Here is a 20,981-nt window from a genome sequence, read left to right as displayed (position 1 = left end):
AGTGAGTTTAATTCGCCGGTCATGATAGAACAATTGTTCACAAGCAATTCAAACACAGGACAGTACTGCTGTGCTAAGGAGAAGGAGATTATTTTTCTGTACTGAGGAGCCCTAAAATCAATACCAAATACTTTACAGTACTGAAGGCACCATGGACTAATCAGTAATTAAGCTTTCATCTTCTTAGCAGATGTATAAAGCAAAGAAAATTGTATTATATAACAATATTTTTAAAGTTCCTATCAATGCACTATCAAGACAAGAAAAGTGTATCTGCAGTTACGGAAATACTAGTTTTATTGCTCTGACTCCTGTAGTCTAATATGTAGACACTTCCGTACGTTTACAGGTTTGTTTAAGCTACCGTAGGAACGCAGAAGCATGCTATTTAAGTTTTGTATCATCTCGATAAAGTGAGTGTTTTGCCAAGCAATTAAACCAAGTGTCGGCTCCGAAGTCTGTGGTGTCATGTTTTCTAGCCGGAGAAAACAGACAAAATCCCCTCGCTGGATTGAGAAGGGGGAAGCAGAAAACCGGACTTCGACTTCTCAGCTTTTGTGTTTAAAAGCGGGAACGGGGGCCCCCCCTGCCACCGCCTGGGAGGCGGCCGGCGGGGGCCGAGCCGCGCAGCCGCTCACAGGCCGGCCCGGCGCTCGGCCCAGTGCGAGGGGAGCGGCCAGGCGACGGCTTCAGCTGACCCGCTTCGCCTGCGGGCCGCCCTTGGGTCAGTAGTTTGCAGTAGCCAAGGGAGCAGTAATTTAAGACGGTAACTTAGCTGCAGAGTACTGATTTGAGAGGTTTTCTGTAGCCAAGTGTACTGTAAAATGAAGGGAGGCACTTTATGCTAATTCCTTTCTACTCCCCTCTGTAGTCCTCCCTCCTTCAAAACTACGAGAGTTGAAGGACTTCTTTACAAAACACCTGTATTATCTGCCTTTCTCCGAAGCACACCCTTGGAGTAAATTTACTTCCCCTAGCAGAGTACGCTTGGACTCCTAAAGGCTTCTGGCAAGCGATTTTCTCTCGACGAGCCCACGGATCAGCGGAGACGACGGGCAGCAGCGCTCGGGGCAAGGCTACGCCTGGATCCCGTGGCCGCGGCCTAGGACCGTACAAACCGGAGGCGAAGGGGCGACGCGGACTCCGGGCTCTGAAGGGAGAGCGCTGCGGCGAAGCGGCAGGGGAAAGTCTCCTCACTGAGGAGCAGAAAGCAAAGCACCGGCTGAAGGGAAAGGGAAGGCTACACGTGAGAACAAGCTGTCGATGACGGCTTGGTTTAGTCAAAATTCCTTCCCAATAGCGTCTTCTGGTCGCGTGAAAAAATCGATCCCCAACACGCTCATGTTCTGTCAGTGCACTCTACCAGAAAATGTAAACAGAATTTAGATTTTTAACAAAATATTTAGACAGACATGTTTTTCACGGACTGATTAGAAGCTCAAAGGCTTCTGTCTATACAAACCTGAGCTCTTCAGCAGCCTCACTGGTTGCCTGAGCCACGTCCCTTACTGACAGCTAAATAAACCTCACAGGAAAGGAGTCCAGAAGGACTTTCAGAAAAAGAATTAGGAAAAAACCAAGGCGTTCGCTCTTGTTACGCAGCAAGCTTTTTACAACGCAGCTTTGCTGAATTCTGTTGCTTGGAAGCCCCTTTAGCTCCAGCAAGAAGCATGCGTCCGAGTGGGGTCGGGTCTTCCCTCCCGCAGCCTGGCGGGGGGACGCTGCCCTGTCCCTTCCCTCGCGCCCGCGGCGGCGCTGGCCGGCCGTGCCGTGAGGCCGTGCCGCTCGCGAAGCCGGCGGAAAGCCGGGGAGGTGGCTCCCTACGTGAGCTGTAAGAGCAGAGCGGGAGAGGGAAGGGGTCCTCCCTCACTTGAAACCACAACCTGAACTGCAGACAGCTACTGGATAGCTGGGTGTCTGTCTGCCGTTCCCTGGCTATTGACGTTGAGAAAATCTCAGACTCACCTTGGCATTTTTAAATTATCTGGGGAAAAAAAAAAACATATACTGCAATTCACAGGAAGGTAAGAACAGCTGCACGCTAACAATTCAAAGTGGAGTAATATGACATTTAGAAAAACAGACCACGGTATTTGCAGTTAGTATTTTCTATTTGTAATTCTACTTTATATTGACTTTTAAATACAAACTTGAAGGTACTTCCTGTTAACTCGGTCATAACCATTCCTGGGGCTAAAATCTCGCATTTTCATATATAAAGACCTCCCCTTTTAAGTTTTATTCAGCTATAACTGAAAATCAACATCTACATACAAAACATTTTCTGATGTTTTATCATATTTATTTGGTTTGGGCCCATTTATTTATCCCAAATGCCTTTTTTAATCCCAAATTTTGGTAAAAATCCTTGGCACGGTACAGAAAGAGCTGTTACCGCTATGAATGTTACCACGTAGAGTTGCCACAAGACAAGACAGACAAAATGATCTGACTTACTTATATTTATTTCCCATTTCCCTGGCACAACAAACACCGCTGTTGTAATTTTTGGTGCTTTCTGCTTTTCCCACAACACGTGCTACATCCTCCGTTCAGTTCTTTAAAGTCCTTTGTGTCAGAGGGATTTCCACACGGGAGGGTAACCAAACTGAGAAGAGGAAGGGGAAAAAAAACAAACAAAAAACCCCGCTGTGGCAGATTCCACCTTCAGACGTTACCAGGTTGTCAGCAAAGGCTGCTATCATCATAAACACATTCTGGAAAAAACACCATGCTTGTTCGCAGCAGATCAAAGTCCAGCTGTCAACGAAATGAAGAAGATCAGGATTGTGCCAGCTTAAGTGTTCTTTGAAGCTCCTGAAGTTGCATGTTGCCCTGAGTAATCATCATCCTGATTGCGTCCTGTAAAAACGGAAGCTACTGAACCGAACGTCTGCGCACAGCGCAGGTTTTACGCAAGCACGCAGGTTTTAACACGTTAAAATACACATGATTCTTAGCAGCACTAGTGTGATCTATTTCTTTCTTTGTGCGAAGTACCGCTATAGTCACTGAGATGCTTAAAAAACAGGTGAATAAGTGAATTAATTTTGTCCAATTCCTTAACGATGTGTTTGGGAGCTGGTTATGGCTTTGCTTTAAAAGTCAGTTTTGCACTGGATTCAAGCTCCTAATAATGGTTTCTTTACACGGCTGTATCCATCGCCTTCGCAAGTAAGCAGGGACGACCGGACACAGGCGTTATGAAGACAGGTGTTTTACAGAGCAAGGGGATGTTTCAACGTTATTTTTATCTAAAAGTACTGTAATGCTTTGTCTGCATAATTCAGCCACCGACTCCTTGAGCACTGGCTAGAGAAAGGAACACACTAGAAAGCCGAGAACAGGAGACAGACAAGAAGCGTGAAGGTGCCTGCATTTCATACACGCTTCCTATCCACAACCATCCAATTTGATTGCGTTCAGCTTGACTATAGTTGAAATTAAAGATGAAACAAAGAAGCTATAGAAAGCTTGACTGCTGATAAGTTTATGTTAGTGATCCTGTTATTTAGTACGATTTTTCTGATTTGTGATTAGAGTAAGCAGGATTTGTTTGTGTTTTAGCCTTTGAATTAGAGATTACTCTCTGGCAATCAGCGACACGTGACGACGGCCAACGGGGGGATGACACTTAGGGATGCTGAGCGAGTTCTTCACGCGAATGCTCCCGAAGAGAAGCGGGCCACAGGCGGCTCCCCGCCAGGCCAGCGCGGCACCCACGAAGCGAACCCGCGCCAGGCAGCGCCGACGGCGCGCGGGCCGTGCCGGGGGCAGGCGGCCGCGGCCTCCCCATCCTCACCTCTTCGGTCGCGTCTTTATTCCTCCTGAACTCCTCCCTGGCCCAGTCCCGCAGATAGCGGCGATCGGCCTCGGCGGGGACGTGGCGAATGGCCCGCAGGATCCTCCGGTACAGCTGCAGGACCTGCTGCCGCCTCAGGAACTGGGAAGGAGAGAGGGAAGCCTCGCCCCGGCCCAGGACGCCGCCGAGAGCCGTGCCCTCCGCGCCCCCTCTGCCGGCAGGGACACTGAAGCCAGCACCACCTTCCCCACCGCCTTCCCTGGAAGACGCAGCACCGCCCCCGGTCCCCGGCCGCAGATGTCACGCGGGGGGCCGCACCGAGCGGGGGACGCGTCGTGGCGCCCGCGGCCAGCCGTACGCACGAGGTGCGGCGGTGGAGGGGCGAGGGCCGGCTCGCCCTCCCGGCCACCCCCGCCCGCCCGCCGCCGCCCTCCGCCTCGCTGCTGCCCTTTGCCGCCGGGGCCCCGGCGAGGCGCCCTGTCAGGACAGCGGCTGCCGGAGGGGGACGCGCGGCCCACGGCCGCCGCCGAGGCCGCAGCCGCCCGCTCGTACCTGCTTCAGGCTGAGGGCGCCCGGCGGCAGGCGGCTAGCGGCCATGGCGCCCAGCCCCGCCTCTCCCGCCGCCGCCGCCGAGCCCGCCCCGGGCGGGCGGGGCCCAGCGGCGGCCATTTCCTGCGCCTGCGGCAGGCGCCTGGGCCCGCAGCGGGGGCTGGCGCTGGCCCGGCTCGCTGGCCCCGGGGCGGCCGCCTGGCCTGGCCAGCGGCCAGCAAGCCGAGGAGAGGCGGGTGCCCAGGGCCCAGAGCAACCGCGGAGCCAAACCAGAGCCAAGCGCCCTGCGTGGCCGGGGCGGAACGGAGCCGCCGGCCGGGGCTGCGGGGAGCCGGAGGCCCTTCAGCAACGGCACCGGCAAAAGCGGAGGCTGCGGGGCTGCTGCTCCAGGTTCCCCTTTCGGTTTTCCTTCTTGCAAAACTGTAGTCAAGCTCCAGCAACAAAACAAGCACCCAGGTAATGAACAGAAGGGCTGGGGGCCGGCCTGTGCTTCGACGATTGATGGAAGTATACCCCTCATACATTTAAGCATAGCATCAAATTAAAGCAGCACAGAAGGCGTGAAAATTACCTGCCTTTTGTATCCTTTAAAGTACCTGCGGCTGTGCCCAGACAGGTGATTGTTGCCAACGGCACTCGTCATTTCTTTAGCACTGATGTGTCGATGAATACAGAGATGGCTTGCAGCGAAAACACAAGTTAGCTGATGTCTTGCCTTTCTGTGTTACTTACTCAGCGCTTGCTTGTACCAAATATAGTTACAGATGGAGAAAAAAATTGGTTTGTTTAAACATCTGTGCAGTAAGCACTGCTGATAAAATTGTGTCCCAGGCTGTAACGACATCCCTGCCACAAACTGTAATTTGCATTGGAAGTGCATCCCTGCAATCCTCAGAGAAGTTTTGGTTCCAAAATATTTTCTCCAAGTTCCTTTCTGCAAATACTCAGTACAAGTCCGACATGGAAGTACATTCTGGAGAATCACCTAATCAGCTAAACCCACCTGCTTTCACAGCTAAATTTCCCAAAGCATGTAAGCATTTGTGTACACGTATGAGAGATCTAGAGAACCCTGGAAGGATACTGCCTACTACCTGACATTTAAATTCTGATGGGATAGAGTTCCTCTGTTAAGTTTTCAGTTCTGAAATTTGCTTATCATGAATTAGCTGTGGCAGAGCTACAGAAATAGGAGAAACAGCCTTGCTGGGCCATTGCACACCTCCAGGTCTCACCACTGCTGCATCTCAGAACAGCTACAGCAATACTTCAGGTAAGGTTTTTTGATCTGGAAGCCAAGGAGAACGATCACATCTTTGGGAATACACCCACGTTTCCAGCCATTTTCTGATCAACTCCTGCACCACGCTTCGGATGAGACACCTTCAATTTCTGTACGCAAAGAAAAATCTTCAAAGAGAGTTCAGACCGGGGGCATTTAAACAAAGTTTCCCTCAGATTTTCATTGAGAGAAGTCAAAAGACTGAACCCCTAATCCAAACTCGGGGCTGGCATATCCCCATAAAAGGAGGATAGGTGTTGGAAGTTACATAAACCACAATACGTTTTCATATGCAAATTCATATTTGTGCACTGCTAGAGAATGCCCGGCATTTCCATGTGGCAAATTTGGTTAATTTATTCAAGCTTTGATCAACTGAAAGAACAGACATCATAATTACAAACAGTGGTACCTCTTTTTATTAGTACAGACAATATAAGATGCATAGCTTTTGCAATGAAAAATCATGTCCATGCTCTAAGACATCGGATTAATGAAAGGTCGTCAATGTCTGCCTTGGATAGAGGGGCAAACTTCACAGTGTAAACTGATAATACAGGGATGATCCTACGGCGTTATTCATAAACCTCCCTGTTGACATTGTCAGACAAAAAAATCAGCAATAATTAAATAGGATGTGTTTAACTGCAGAATAGTTTCAAGTATTCAAGTACTTATTTTTTTGGTTGTTCAAAACCATCTGCTTCTCCTGCTCCCCCAACTCCCTCCCGAAGAGGCACCAGCCACACGGGTGAAGTTAAGAATGCTTTTTTGCAAGACACCTGAAGTTGTTCTAATGCAGAAATGACTTCTGAGAAGCAAGAGCGATTTTTCTTATTGCAATACCTTTTTTTTTTTTTAAAGTAATAAGTTATTACAAGAGAAGTTGAAGAAAGTTTTACGTTATTTGTGGCAATAGGCAATGGAAGACGACGACAGTCTCGCCATTGCATAATTCTCCTCTGACGAACGTGGAAGGATGCACCTAAACCATTTTGTTCCTAGGCAGTCTGACTGCCAGAGGGCAGCTCCTGCACATTAATCCGACTTAGAAAGAGACCTCACCAGCTCTCCGACGAAACGCCGTTTCCTGTATTTCAGCGGTTTAGCAGCAATTGGGTATTGACCTTGTCTACAAAGTCTACAAAGTGTCTGAGGCAGTCACCAGTTCAAACCACTGTCTGAGCGCATCACTGAGCGTTTCTGGAAGCGCGTTCACATCCCTAAGGATCATGTAGAATGGGAACGGGAATTCTTCCATGTAAGATCTGATTTCAGGCAATTCTCCAGGTCTTTTGAATATAGGTACTTTAATGTCCAAAATGGAATCCTGCCAAAAAGAATTGATAGGACTACTAAACCACATGCATCTTTTACAGGCCTTTGATATCTTTTATCCTATTTTTCAAATACTTATAATTCCTCCTCTGTTAAATTAAAAGTTAATAGAGAGTTTTAAGATTCAAAGCCGTAAGTGTGCAATGGTAAATCAAATAAAAAGCTGAACACAAAGCAGTTAAATGCTGTCTCCCTTTTAGATAAAAGTGCTCTAATCGACGAATTATAGGCTAGAAGAGACTAAGCTTAAGCTTCTGCAGTACCAAGTTCTATACATAAATCCTGCCTTTCCTTAGTATTTTATGATTTGAGTTTACTGTTATCACTCTAGTTTTATTCATACATTTGATGCCTTTCTGGCACACTCTCATCTGTAAGCTCTTTAGGGCTAAGAGTTCAACTTGCATTTGTGCAGTGATCTAATACAACATGATTCTTTAGCAAATTATTTTATAACATTTCAACAAGTACTATGAAGACAAAAAGCAGATTAAACTCCAGTTGTGCTTCTTGTAAAGTAACTTCTTAGTTACTCAGTGTAGCAGCTCAGAAAATTAATAAAGCTTATAAAAAACATATTTCACTGCCCCGAATTTTCACTTGACATTATAGCTAGGTTTCATCAGAACCTTATAATAGTTTGTCAGCAAGAGATTGTTAATTTTCCAACAGTAAATATAGCAGATGAGTTTTGTATGGAAAAATAAAGATACAGGAAGAAAACATGAACTACGACATTAGAGTCTTCACCTAATTCAAAGCAGGGCTTAAGTTTGCTCACTTATTGCACTACAGAGTCTCTCTGAAAAGCTCCCGGATGTTTCAGCTTCCCAGCCAAGGAAATCGTAACAGTTTTCTCTCACAGCGACCAAATACAGTACCCAGCTTTCCCAATTCGGGCACTAAGTAACTCTCATATACAACTTTCTGTCTAATGTTTAATCTCATACTGGGTCCAGCTGCCATATCAAATGGAGACTGCTGTTGGAAATGCTCAATTTGAATCAAAATTGAGACGAACAAAGCATTTCTCAAACTTTGAATTTGTCAGCCTGCCAGCTACTTTTCTGGTGGTCAAAATCTGCAACCATTACCTTGGAAGACAGGAGCTCTTTACTTAGACTTTCTGTGGCATGGAAGCCAATTTTTTTTTTTTTAAATACAAAAAGAGGATAAGCATCACAGTACAGAGAAATCATAGAAGATCTGACAGATGTGAAAAACTAAAACTGGGCTAAATACCTTTCACCTCTGCACAAGATAAGATAGCTGTAAAGCACTACAAAAGACAAGAAAAAGATTTGTATGTTTCTCGTTCACTGCACTTGAATACTTCTCCCTTGTTCACTGACTTACCCGGGAATTAGGATTGTCCAACACTACGAAAATAACAAAGATATTGGCATTCTGAGCTGCCTGAACTGCTGCTGTCACTCGTTCCTTGCCTTCCAAGAAAAGGCCTCTTCCATCAGATACAATCAAAAGCAGCTGCGCTGTTTCTGAGCACAAAGAACATGTTAAATTCCAGTAAGTTAGAGTAATCCATTTAAAAGGCAAACAGACTATTTTGTTGTCAGTCCTGTGGGTATAATGGAAAAACCCTTGGAGTATTCCTAAGGAAATTAAGTCTTTATCAAATAGAATTCTGTGACTTAACGTTAAGCTGCAGTTACGAGCAGGTCAAGAAAGACAGTTTTTCCCACTGTGTGATACCATTGAGAATAACTGGGGAAAAACCCAGTCCATCAGTAGCATAATCAAGGATGAAAGGCCTGGAAAATACCTAATAAATTGAGTCATGGTCTTTCATGCCTGGTAAGCGCCCAGGAGTTAAATATTGGCTGACTTGTAAGAGTCCAGCCCCTAGAACACTACCGCAGTAGAGCGGCAGCTGCTGCAATGGAGAAGAGTCCAAATCTGTTCCTCCAGAAGCAGGTACCTCTGGGTGCATCTGTATTAGCGTTTCACTTTGGACTATGACTGTGCTTTTGAAAGATGTTTCCCTCTTGTCCCCACTTCAACGGGCTTGGCTTCCATCAGAGAGCAATCTCGGATTATTTTTGGAGGGAACTAAACCAGAAGACAGGCTCCAGAGGCACCGTCAAGGCAGTCCAACAACTACAGGGCATTAAGCCCGGGGCACCAGACGAGCTCGTCTGAAGTAAACCTCCTGAAACATACACAGCACAGATGCTGGGTTCCTTAGCACCAGCTGCTTTCTGGAGACGTGTTACTCGGGCCACGTTGCCCCCCCAGTCAGACATATATCCCTCTAAAGGGACATTCTAACTAAGTTATGTATCTATCATCTTTTAATTACCCGGGAAATAACAGTAATTACAGTCGGGAATGCAAGCACCTCTCTCTCGTCCCCCCTGCAGCATAACGGCTAGGGAGGGATGAAGAACTCTTCCTCCTTTTCTGCAGACAGGCCCCAAATGTGACCGGGCTTGCTCTTTTTACAAAAAGGGGTGATGTTTCCTACTGCCTTTTCTCTTGCTGATCTCTGCCCGATTGCTGCTGCATCCCAGCCTAGTTTAACAGGACTGGATGCTGCTCCCCTTCAGAATATTCTGACAGCCTGGCCACCCTGTGGCAAAGCAGCTGCGGATCACAAATCCCAGATTGTCCATTTTTTGGAGTACTTTAACAACTAAAATACGGGTGCCACCATGACAAGCTTTTAACTAGCACAAAGCAGCCTTTTAGGCTAACTGTGGGTCAGCCGTGAGGTAACAAGCCTTGCAGCTTTTCTGGGAAATTCAAGCAGCTCATGACCTAAACTTGCACCGCAGCGAAAGGCAGGTAGGAGGCAAACACTTATCCCCTTCAGAACAGTGTGCTTCTGGATACCTACAGAAATCAAGCTCTCAAGCAAGAGCAGAAGTGCCTAGCGAGTCAAGGTCACTAGGAAGCTGGACAGTGCTCCAAAGCAGGCAGTGTCTAGGACTTAAAGACAATCTGGAAACATGACGTAAAGGGAGGCAGGTAAGGCGTGCCTTTTTAAAAAAGCCTTAAACAAAATTTCAGTAAGTTATTGACAAATATGAAGTAGGCATCTTTTGGGTTTTCAGCTAAATTTCAACCAAACGTTCCTTTTGACAAAGCAAAACCCAAAGCCCTAATGCAAGTGATGTCTTGGCGCTAGGAGTCTTCCTGGCAGGATAGTGCTCTGCGCCTGTAGTGAGCATTCTGCTGCCACGGCAACAAGCATAGTAACAAAAAGCAAAAGCTCACCCGGATTAATATTTTGAGACAACTGCTGTGCTGCAGCAAACATATTTGCTGATGATTCTAGAAACTGCAGAGGAAAAAAATAAGATCAAATTATCTCATCATAAAATAATAATAATGATTACATTTTTAAAGAACATACTTCTGTATTTTAAAGGCCAAGATAGTTTAGTCTGACCACCTACACAGATACAGTCTTTGGCATTTTCCTATATTAACTCCTGCTTCAAATTTAGTAAGTATTTTTGAACTAGAGAATCTTTTAATCTGTATTTAAAGACTTTCCAATGCTAACAAAGCCATCAAAACCTCAGTAAATTGTTTAAGTGATTAATGGCACCATTAAAAATACACTTCCTATTTCTAGGTTGAACTTCTTTGGCTTCAACTTGCAACAGAAGTATCTAGTTACATTTTCCCTATTATAATTAAGGACATCAACTGTCGAGTCCTCCCAGTTTTGGCGTTTATAAGATTACCATTGGGCTATTTGGGTCTCCTCCTTTCTCTTTTAATATTAACAGAAGATATTCAAGTCTGGAAAGGTGAGACTGCAAAAACCTTCCTAAAAGACAATGACTTTGCAGCCATCCAGGAAGTATTACTACAGAAAGTTATTTTCTTCAGGAATCAGTCAAGTCTGACAAACTTACAGCCTGACAAAACATACCAAGCTCTTCCTCCTGCTACTACAGTGGAATCCATGGCATGAAAACCTCCTAAACTCCCACAAACTTTGATGTGATTTGGCACTGGGGTACCCAATAGCTTATACCCAAAATACTGTTTAAGACCCGGTACAAAAAAGAGAAAGATGAATGCTTATAAGTGGCATACATCAGAACTAAAAGTGAGAAAACACTCTTACTATTAAAAAATTGTGACCATTCTGTCTCTTTTTTTATCTAACCAGCTAATACAACCAACCAGTAAACATTACAAAGTGATCATGAAACCATGAAGCTGCTGCTGTCTTGTCTGGAAAAGATTTGCAAACCTGTTACCCTAGAGGCATTCTTGTTTACCTGGGCTATTTTCGTTTTCTTCTGCTGAAATTTGCAAAGACGCAATATCCGTGTCCCTGACTGGTCACTGAACTGTTCGTGGAACGGGTGCAGCAGCTGAACGGTCTCTCCAAAGCTTTAAGAAAAGAACGAAGAACAAATTACAGTGTGAAACCAGTGCTTACATTCTGCTCTGAAGTCTTGGAAAAAAGTCAAGATTTCAAATAAACTCACCTACACACAGCAATTTGTCCCACTTCTAGGAGAGTCAGTGCATTTCCAATAACTGCCAGGGATTCATATGCAAGCTATTAAAGAAAAAAGTTACATGAAAACTAGGATATTCCAAGTTTTACTCACAGCTCAGTATTAAATATGAAAAATGTTACCTAAATTATTTTTTATCATCTATTCAAATAAATGACGAGACTTCCTGTCCTTTTTCCTGTTATAGTTGGGCAATAAAGATACACTAGTTCTACTTGAGGGCTTCAGCTGGTTGATTTAGAGATTCCACTTTAGGCAGGCTAATGAAATAAACACTGAAATAATTATTTAGAAGGAAACACACATTTTTAATAAATAAAAACCCTCCAAGTGAGCTATGATGAACTAATATTTAATCCTCCAATGAACTGCATAGCTAAGCAAATTTTGGCCTTTTATAGGCTACAAAAATAATTTTCCAGTGGATATGTACACCTCTAGAAAATTTAACAACTCCTCCTTTCAGCTAACTTTCACTGATTTTTTAGTAACAAATCTCTTGGCCATGAAGTGACAAGAGTTCAAGTGCATGGACCAGAAAAATAACTGTTCTAGAATCACCAGAGTCCCATTTCCCAATGGCCACCAGTTCTGTCTGAAACAGGTCTGCAGCTGACGTACTCATCAACAAGGGGTAGTTTCTTCGTACTTCTTCCAAGGTTTTTATTTTACCTGTTTAGAGTGATTGTCTATCATACTAGAGGAATCATCAATAGCCAAGCAAATCTGGTACTGTCGTTTACTGGGCTTGGTCCTTCGCAACCAGATCTTATCTTTTCGGAACTGACTGGCAATATATGGAATCACTTTGCGCATGTTCAGTCTCTTCCCTGTTCTGTAGTCTCCTCTGAAAGTTAAGAAAAAGATGGGATTATCAGCAAATATCTTATTCTGGAAATTCTGGCCTATGCAGCATATGCAGTGAAATAACAAAATTCTGTAAAATATAATAAAACCAAAATTAGTAGCTCTAATATTCATATTTAAGTATAGATCAAAAAAAAAATCTCACATTTTTAATGCATATTTGAATGGATATTCAGTGGTTTTAAAAGAAGTTCTTAAATCTAGGTGCCTAAAGTGGAAGGAAGACCTTGAATTTAGACTCCTCCAGTTTGAAACAAGCCTAGATCTCTTAAAAAAAAAATCAGTGTTAAAAACAACATAGAACATTTTGACATTTAACATAATCTTTGACTCAACAGCACTTCATGGGTTTAAGTTGGTTTGATCACCTGTTGCACCGAAGAAAAAATAGGAGGCAGTGTCCTCAGGATGGGTTCCTACTACTACATCACTTTTGCATTTCATAAAATAACCTAGTGTTCCCATACAAAGGTAAAATAAACACATTTGCAAACACTAATAATTGCTATGAAGCAAGAACAACATCAAGCTGCAGTTGTACAGAGGTTAAAGCTCTCCAAAACCAGGAGTTTAAAGAAATTAGAAGCTTCAGAAAGACCCAACTTACTTCAATTTGGCTGCCTGAGTGGGTTCCAATATGAGTCGTAGCTGTTCACAAAGCTGCTGTGATAGAGGAGCTGTCAGTACTAAATACCTCTGCCACAACTGTGCTGCTTCCTTCTCCTAAAACATCATACACCACAGAAAGAAATAAAAGTGAATTATGAAAAAACCAAAAAGTTGGGAAACACTGCCTGAAAAAAAGAAAACAAGCCTTAGTGTACCAAGGGGGAGGCAGTAGGTAACTATCAGCTGCAACTGTGGGGGTGTCTTGTGAGCCCCTTATAAAGATGATAATTTGCCTTCAACTTAGCATGCTCCTTGCTGCTACAAAGCTGCAACATGCAATGACCATTCCTCTAGGAGTACACAAAGCAACTTTGGCGTTGCTGTTGATATAGGAAAATCTTGTAACGGCCAGCATCTGATAGTTGGTATTACAGCAAGGCAAGCCATAAAGTCTGCTAGGTTCTCTATTGGCCACCAAAAATAGTATTACTTACATTAATTAAAATTCAGCAAAATTGTTAAACCTCTACACTAGCAATTTCATCCAGGAATTACTTCCAAATATGGTTTACAATTCATGACTAGGACAGTCAGAGCAAGTGTCGTATTCTGGTTCTGCTGTTGATCAGGTCAAACTCCACCACTGCAACTGAAAGACAGCTTCTGTCCGTCATAATTTTGTGAAAGTGGTGTCCAGCACTTAACTGCAGGTGACAGCTCAAAATGGAAGGAGCTTGGCAGGACTGAGAAAAATGTTCCTAACTATGCAAGTTTTAGAAGCCATTACCAGCAGAGTAACTTTCTGCAAATAGCACACAGCACATTCAGAACACGATCCGAAACATCATCCTGCTTTAAGAATAATGATGTAATTTTTTTTCCAGAATAAGTTAAACATAACAACAAAAATAGCATCTAAGTCATGCTGTTTTGAATATTTAGAATCCAGCCTGCTTGGCTTCCTCAATGCTTCAGCAGTAAAACAAAATGAAATAATGCAATGAAGGATTCTTACGACAGTTTTATACTAAAACAAGGTCACGAACCTCATCTGGAGTTCCAGACTGCTGTGTCTGCCAAGCTTCCAATTGCCTTTCAAGTTCTTTTCTTAGCTCTTCGGGATCTCTAACGATGTGCTAGAAGTGTAGTTATGACATTTATGAGACAGAAAAATAAGTTCACACAGCTGGTGATCCCCAAACTATATCAAACTATAAAAAAGGAAGAATGCATTGTTCTTATTCTTTTAGACACAAAAATACCTGAAAAAAACTTAAATGAAGATTCTAAATCTCCATTTTTTTTTTTTTTAATAGCTTCCATGTACAGGAAGGGTAAATACTTCCCCACAAATACCTGCATCTGTGACACAATCAACATAGAAACAAAGCTAGCAACATCTACGATACAGACACTGAAAATAATCAAATACAGAACTTCAAGATAATTCAATGAAATGATCTTGATAAACACCAGATTTAATGACAGTGTAATGGAGATCAAACTATTCAATACTATCTAGTATCTTCCAAAATATAATATGCTTCTCTTAATCACAGTTTTTTAAAAGCTTCATTCAGACCCCTTAAAGAATTGAACGGCATCTTCCTCTTCACCTGCCAGCAAATACTATTTGATAAACCATTCTGTTAAAGGACACCCAAGCTTTATTACACTTCTTGTACCTTTACTGTGCTTTCAGTGACAACTTCTGTTCCTGATTTGTAAAACCATAGTTTAGCCAAACAGTAGTACATGGTCTGCATAACCTGCAGGTTTATGGATTAAGGAAAATAAGCCTATGAATGCAAACTGAACGGTACCAATAACTCCTCATTCCTCAAGAATGAGCAGCAGTCCCTCTGGTCACCTTCTGCAGGTCTAAGGGAGGGAGGAAGAATGTACATGGAGGGGGCTTCTTTTCCTTTTGCTGAAAGGTGAGAACTTGCACTTTCCCCATTATCGTTTCTCCCTTCTGCTTTAACTGGTGCTGCAAGAGCTCCCCCTCCTGTTTCAGGTTTTGCATGTCGATTGGAAAAAAAAACCCCACCCAAAAAACCCCCAAACAACAGAAGGCACCTAACTATTCTGACAACAGAGCACTCTTGCATTCAGCAGCCTTTTTCCAAAGAGGTGCAACATTTGGCATTAAGACAGAAATACCAGGTATAGCTGGCACACAATCCTTTCCATGTTGTGTGTAGAAACAGTAAAATATCGCTCTCTAAGTATGTACTCAGGACACAATATTATAAGCATGAAAGGTCAATACTTCTGAAAGGTCAATACTACTGAAAGTATTCTTACTTTATCAACCGGTTATCCACCATCAACTGCTTCTATGCCATAGCTCTTTATGATAAAATGTGGTTTTGCACAGCTAACAGTTTGCACTGGGAAACTACGAGTGTTACATGAAGCTCTAGGATTTTCTAGGCTACGATAATGTTTTTTGAATTGAGACATTCCTAAAGGGCTCACAAAGGTTCTATAATACTTGCAATCAGCTTTTTTGAGGCAGTAATATATTACGATGAATTAGCTGAGGTGAATTCTTTGTCCACAATGGTGTTTTAAAGTCATTGATGCCTAGCGCTCTCTTCACTCTGAACCCTTTTTTAATTTCCAGGCCACACACCATTGCCCATCGCTTTCCACTCTACCCAAGCATTTGATCAGCAGATTAATCTGAGAAAAAGTTCTTGACAGTTAGAAAAAAAAAGCTTTTTTAAGACAACTGAGGAGAGGACCTTCCCACATAATGATGGGGAGGACTTGTCATTTTGAAGTCATCATTCAGCTGCGTATACAACAGCGCGCTGTGTGTTACTTTTCATTCTGCTATTAAGGAACAGCAAGCTACTGAGTTGTCTGAATGAAAGTTATTCTAAACTTTCACATTCAGAGTTTCACTAAGACAGAAAAAGTCTGTTTTATTTGACCTACTACTGTAGTTGTAAGAAGATACATTGGGTATCATACCTGGGGAGCGTCCATCAAAAACTGATGGGCTGTATGTATGGTAGAGTCCTTGCTTCTCTCTGGCTTCTCTTCAGTCGCCTTCGGTAACTTTTCTGTTGTAGAGTCATTGACATCTTCAGAGTCAAAAGTCTGGATCTCTGGCTCTGCTTCAGGTGGTCCTGCAATCACAAAACTAATTACTAACTTTGTGGATCACACATAATACAAGAACTGTATCTCGACTCTTTTACAAAGTGTACTACAAAGCATGTGAGAAAATCCAGACTCTTTTTTTTTTTTTTTTTTTAAAGATAAGTGCATGAATTTTAAGACAATTAGTTCTAGGAATAGGAAAAATACACCTTGCAACTCCCTGGAACAGATAAATATGCATTTCCTTATGCAAACTGTTTTTCTCTCTTATAACCTTCTTGCAAAATGAACAAAATATTAGCGAACAGATCTTTAACACCTGAAAATTCCATTGGTGAAGTACATTTTTGAGCTTCATAGCCTCTCTGACAGAGTGACAGGAGGTATAAAGCAATTTGAGAACGTTCAGAAAATCATCATTAAAAAAATAATGGCAGTCTTTTCTTATCTCACCTTTTACTCTCTAGTTTTGTAATGGAACAGTTTCCTATAAATCAGAAGTCAATTTACAAATAAAGGAACGGACTAAAGATTTTCTTTTATTAGTGTTTCTACTATACTACACTGTTTAACAACTCATTTTTTAAGAATTATTCTAAGAACAAAAAGAGTATGACATTGTAGGAGATGCTTCAAAGATCTTAGTTTTTCAGAACATACCGTTAGAAAATCACGTGGAAAAACAAATCGACTGATTACACGCATGCCTGTACCATGAAGCTAATGAGTCTAGCAAGAGATTTAAGTGAAGGGATTAAACCTGAAGGGAGCGGAAGGCAAGAAGGTGAATTCAGGCTGGTAAAACTCTTGTCTCACCTCTCTAGCCAGCTTTTGTGTTGTTTGATAAGAAAACCATTCAAAATTCCAAGCTACAGTGTCATTTACTTCGATTCATCAAAATTAAATACTTGCAATTGGCAAGAGATATTTATTTATATCTAGCTTATTTTGTTTGTGTGGGATGTGTGGCTGACAAGTCAGACCTGTCTTCTTCTCATCTACTAACGATTTGTGTCTGATAGCCATTTTCTGTTAGGCAGCTCAGTTTTGTTGTGTTTCATTCCCACTTGAGGGAGAAAGCAGCGAGACAGTGACACCGGTGCTACCTCACCGGATGTTGTTCAGACCAGCTCCTCAACTTCTTGATGTTTTGTCAGAAGTTACACACAAAAAAAAAAGTTGAGTTACATGGTGCTGATGCTGGTGACACTGGAGTGCATTGTTATATCCCAATTAATTAAGCGAATTGGCATTGTATCTAACAGCGGGAAAGCGTTTGCTTTTTACTTCTTCAAAGAAGTAGATTAAGATTAGAGACCATTAACTTGAAAGCAAGCAGCAAACCCCTCTGTCACTCAACCAATTTAGCAAAGGCTAATGCTGGTTACTAGGCAGGAGTAAGAATACGGCTGCAGAAAAGTCAATTAAGAGCAGATGTTTTAGTCTTCTAAAATATATACACATCCATTACATGCAAATATCAATACCTACATATACATTTAAAGATGCACATCAGTGTATGTTTAGAATGTTTTTTTAAGTTAATGTACCAGGAGTTTCAGTGGCAGTAGACTTCTTTTTCTCGGGCTTCAGCTCCTCTGTGTCGACTGCTGTGAGATCCTCATTGTTCTGCATTTCTGTTTCCATAGCTGCATCTTCAGAATCTCCCTCTTCCTTTTCTTCAAGAGGCATAATAGGTTTCTCTTGCTCCTTGCTAGCTACATCTGTATAAAGGCAACAATGCTTATTAAGGGGAAAGAGGAAGGAAAAGTAGTGAAGTTACCAAAAAAATGCTGCATTCTGAGGCCACTGCATTATCAGTTTTAGTGAACTTCAGAAGAGATCTGAGCTATTGTCTCAAACCTCAGTTTTGTCTTTCACTGTGCTGTGCCACGTTGTATCAACAAGCTATTGCCCTGAAATCCCAATGAAAGAAATAGACTAGTTACTTTAATAGAAAGCAATTTATTTAATTTAGATTAGAGGAATATCTTTAAAGAGACATCCATTTGTTTGATACAAAATAAAAGAACCTGTTGTGTTATCCTAACTATTTTGCATGTGTGGTAGCAGTCTGGGCTTCAAAATAATTGAAGCAAGTTTTGGAGAGAATAGATTTTAAATATGTTTATTAAACTAAAATCCATTTTTATGAGTCAATTCAGTATTTTCAAAAATGTTATCATCAGTTTGAACCTGATTGCCAAAGAGTAGCATTTATTGTAGTGAAATGGTGCTACATCTTAAACCAAAGCAGGAATTGTTAAACATAACTAAAAAAAAATAAATACTGTGAAAAACTACAGTAAATAGGAGCACTTCAGGATTTCATTCTGCAACGACGACTCTTTACACCCAGAAATACCACCATACCATAAGTCTGCGCATCATAGCATTCGGAGCCTTGTTTGATATGTTCAAATGCATCAGCCTCCTCCACGTTTTGTTTAGGCTCAGTTGTATTCTGCTTTGCTTCACTGCTGGATTCTATGGTTCTCAGTCGCTTGTGGATATGTTCGTTGTGATCCCCCATTGAGCGCTCGTTGTCTGCTTGACCAGGTTTCCTCTTGAAACTCTGAAAAAGAGCAAATGAACACCGTGAACTTCAAGTGAGGCGCAACAGAACACCTATTAGAACAAGAGTTTTAATAAGGAGAAACTGAGTCCTGCCTATTTGCTGGTTAATATTAAGACATTCAAATTAACAACAACAAAACTGAAGAGAAGAGATGAACCTGGGTATTTTTTCTGCTTTGCTTCTGAGAAGCCATCCGGGCCATGCGTGTGGATTCATGGCCTTCTGATTGATTTGCACTTGAAGCTCCACTTCCGTATTCCTGAGAGATCAAAAAAAATTGCAACAGTAATTGAAAAGGGATTTAGCAACTGTTGGTAGACAAATTTGAGAAGTTCAACTGTAATGCTATGCTACCTTCTATTGTGAATGACGAACAGCTCACAACTGCAAGCGTTATTGTTGTGGAGAGCAGGGAAGACAGTTCTGCAGCTCAACAATTAGCCTAAGCTTACCACGCAATCTTCACTGCTATGAAGGTGTCTACACAGTCTTCAAATTTTTTTCAGTGAATTTATAATTGGTGTTCTAAAAATTGAATCTTAGACACAATTCTTAAAAAAAAAGGCAGCATTTCCTTGATTGTAACTTGAAAACAGATTCACCAGTTCAGCATTTTTAACTAGGACACTTCCATGTAATTTACCTCTTTAGACTGGTCTCTTTCTGAAGCCTCTCCAGCCAGCTCAACAGCACTGTCACTCTGCAGGTTTTCTTGCCCAGTCTGCCCTTGTGTTTCATGCTCCATTCTTTCCTCAGCCTCAGGGGTCTGTTCATTCATCTCTGAGTTATCTTTACCCTCTTCTTCCTGAAATAACATCAGTTTATTTTAACATTCTAAAAAAACCCATCGGGAAACAGAAGGCCAAGGAGGTAACAGGAATACAGATGAAAGAAATACACCAATTTCATAGTAAGCACATCTCTGTTATCCTGATTAAGATTTTCACTAACATTACACCTACTCAATGTCAAATTGATTTTAGAGTATCATAGAACACATCCATTTCTTAAGTCTTGTATAAGGTAATTTAAAAAAAAAAAAAAAAAAAAAAAGCAAATCAGGCTTTTATTTATTACTCTCTACCTGAGGCTGAAGGCCTTGGTCAGCAGCAGGGATTCCCTTATCTTCAGTAGATTCATTTTTTTCCTCCTCAGGTGGTTGTGACTCTTCTTCTGCTGCATCCTCAGTGTTCCCTGCATTTTCTTCCTGATCATCAGCATCTTTGTCCCCTTCATCTTCCTTCTCCTCTTTATCTTCAGAAACACCTTCTTCAGCTGGTTCTGCATCTTGATCATCTCTTTCTGTCTCACCAGTATCCTCTTCATTCTGTTCTTCTGTCTTCTCTGCCTCATTTAAATCAACAGGTTTCTCATCTACTTCGAAAGCATTCTCTTCTTCTGGATTAAAAAAAAAAAATCAGAAAGATATACAAAACTTTCAGTGAAGTACAGAGACAGCGAGCATTACAGATATTTGGAATAAAACTGCCCAGCCTATCAAAATAATCTTAGAGAAAATACTGATAATTCTATACAGAGAATCTATGATTTTCTATAGCAGATAATTTCTTTAAGTCACAACTGGTTTGTAACTAACAATACAGCAGGGTGAACTCCTATTAACTTCCTTTAACCTAATATTCTTGAGGGTCAGTTGACTTTGAGTGCAAATGCTTGTAAATATCATAGAAACAACTGAAACCACAAAAGCAACTGGACAATGAAATAAGGAGCGCCTAGCAAAAATTAGAGTATATCATTTGGATACATGAGAAAGCCTGCTCCACAGTGCATGTCAAAGAGAGGTAGAGGAAAATGCTGTAATGTTAATCTGGCCTGCATTTGGTATCTTGATATTTTGATATACAGAAATGAATTTGCAGCTTCTTGTTATACAGAATCCTACCACCACCTCTCTTCTTCCTATAGAGAAAAAGAGCTCAATATCTGACAGTTCCTCCCAATTTCCATTTGGCTTTCATCTGGGAATCTATAGAGAGATTTTCAGCTGTACCTTCGTCCTCTTCCCCTTCATCACTCTTCTCATCATTCTCCAGGTTCAAATTATCAGGAAGGTCCAAAGGTTCAACTTCAGGCTGCTTTTCTTGCTGGCCATGATAAGGATCTACTTCATTCTCATCATACTCACGCTGTCAGCAAAAGGGGGTGGGAGGGGGGAACAGGTATGTAATAAGTGGGAGGAAAGGCAAAGATGAGAAATAAGATACTATTGAATTCTCTAGGACACATAAATACTGGATACAATATTACATTCTGATCAGTTAAAAATTAATTTCCAATGGTACACATCCTTATGTATAAATAGCAGAAAAAGAT

General features: G+C 42.0%; 2 protein-coding genes across 11 annotated transcripts in view; both read right to left on the bottom strand.

Moving 5' to 3' along the window:
* Positions 1–2,447: 2,447 nt before the first annotated feature.
* Positions 2,448–4,463, bottom strand: LYRM2 (LYR motif containing 2). The gene is made up of 3 exons (XM_082307871.1): positions 4,355–4,463; positions 3,803–3,943; positions 2,448–2,862 (listed from the first exon to the last, which is right to left on the bottom strand). Exons 1-3 carry the CDS (start codon positions 4,397–4,399, stop codon positions 2,782–2,784), a joined length of 267 nt encoding a protein of 88 aa, XP_082163997.1. The 5' UTR covers positions 4,400–4,463; the 3' UTR covers positions 2,448–2,781.
* Positions 4,464–5,025: 562 nt separating this feature from the next.
* MDN1 (midasin AAA ATPase 1) overlaps positions 5,026–20,981 on the bottom strand; it is a 109,214-nt gene continuing 93,258 nt past the window's right edge. For 4 of the 10 annotated variants that reach the window (XM_082307862.1, XM_082307866.1, XM_082307869.1 and 1 more), the window contains 15 exons: positions 20,659–20,794; positions 19,722–20,042; positions 19,288–19,445; positions 18,802–18,903; positions 18,440–18,641; positions 17,617–17,790; positions 15,935–16,092; positions 13,999–14,088; positions 12,951–13,066; positions 12,149–12,323; positions 11,444–11,517; positions 11,231–11,345; positions 10,209–10,272; positions 8,328–8,470; positions 5,777–6,963 (listed from right to left, as the gene is read on the bottom strand). In XM_082307862.1, coding sequence (XP_082163988.1) covers positions 6,775–6,963; positions 8,328–8,470; positions 10,209–10,272; positions 11,231–11,345; positions 11,444–11,517; positions 12,149–12,323; positions 12,951–13,066; positions 13,999–14,088; positions 15,935–16,092; positions 17,617–17,790; positions 18,440–18,641; positions 18,802–18,903; positions 19,288–19,445; positions 19,722–20,042; positions 20,659–20,794 — 2,217 coding nt within the window. In that variant the 3' untranslated portion in view covers positions 5,777–6,774. The other 6 variants (XR_014227773.1, XR_014227774.1, XM_082307865.1 and 3 more) reach the window with 6 other exon arrangements.

The sequence above is a fragment of the Platalea leucorodia genome (assembly GCF_965183815.1).
Source record: "Platalea leucorodia genome assembly, chromosome: 3".
NCBI lineage: Eukaryota > Metazoa > Chordata > Aves > Pelecaniformes > Threskiornithidae > Platalea > Platalea leucorodia.
Note: the sequence above shows the minus strand (reverse complement) of the source record. Positions and strands in the feature narration are given on the sequence as shown.

Coding starts and splice junctions, on each gene's coding strand:
- LYRM2 (XM_082307871.1), bottom strand. CDS start 4,399: ATGGCCGCTAGCCGCCTGCCGCCGGGCGCCCTCAGCCTGAAGCAG. Junction 3,944..4,354: donor GCGCCCTCAGCCTGAAGCAG/GTACGAGCGGGC, acceptor TCTCCTTCCCAG/TTCCTGAGGCGGCAGCAGGT. Junction 2,863..3,802: donor ATAAAGACGCGACCGAAGAG/GTGAGGATGGGG, acceptor CCGTTTTTACAG/GACGCAATCAGGATGATGAT.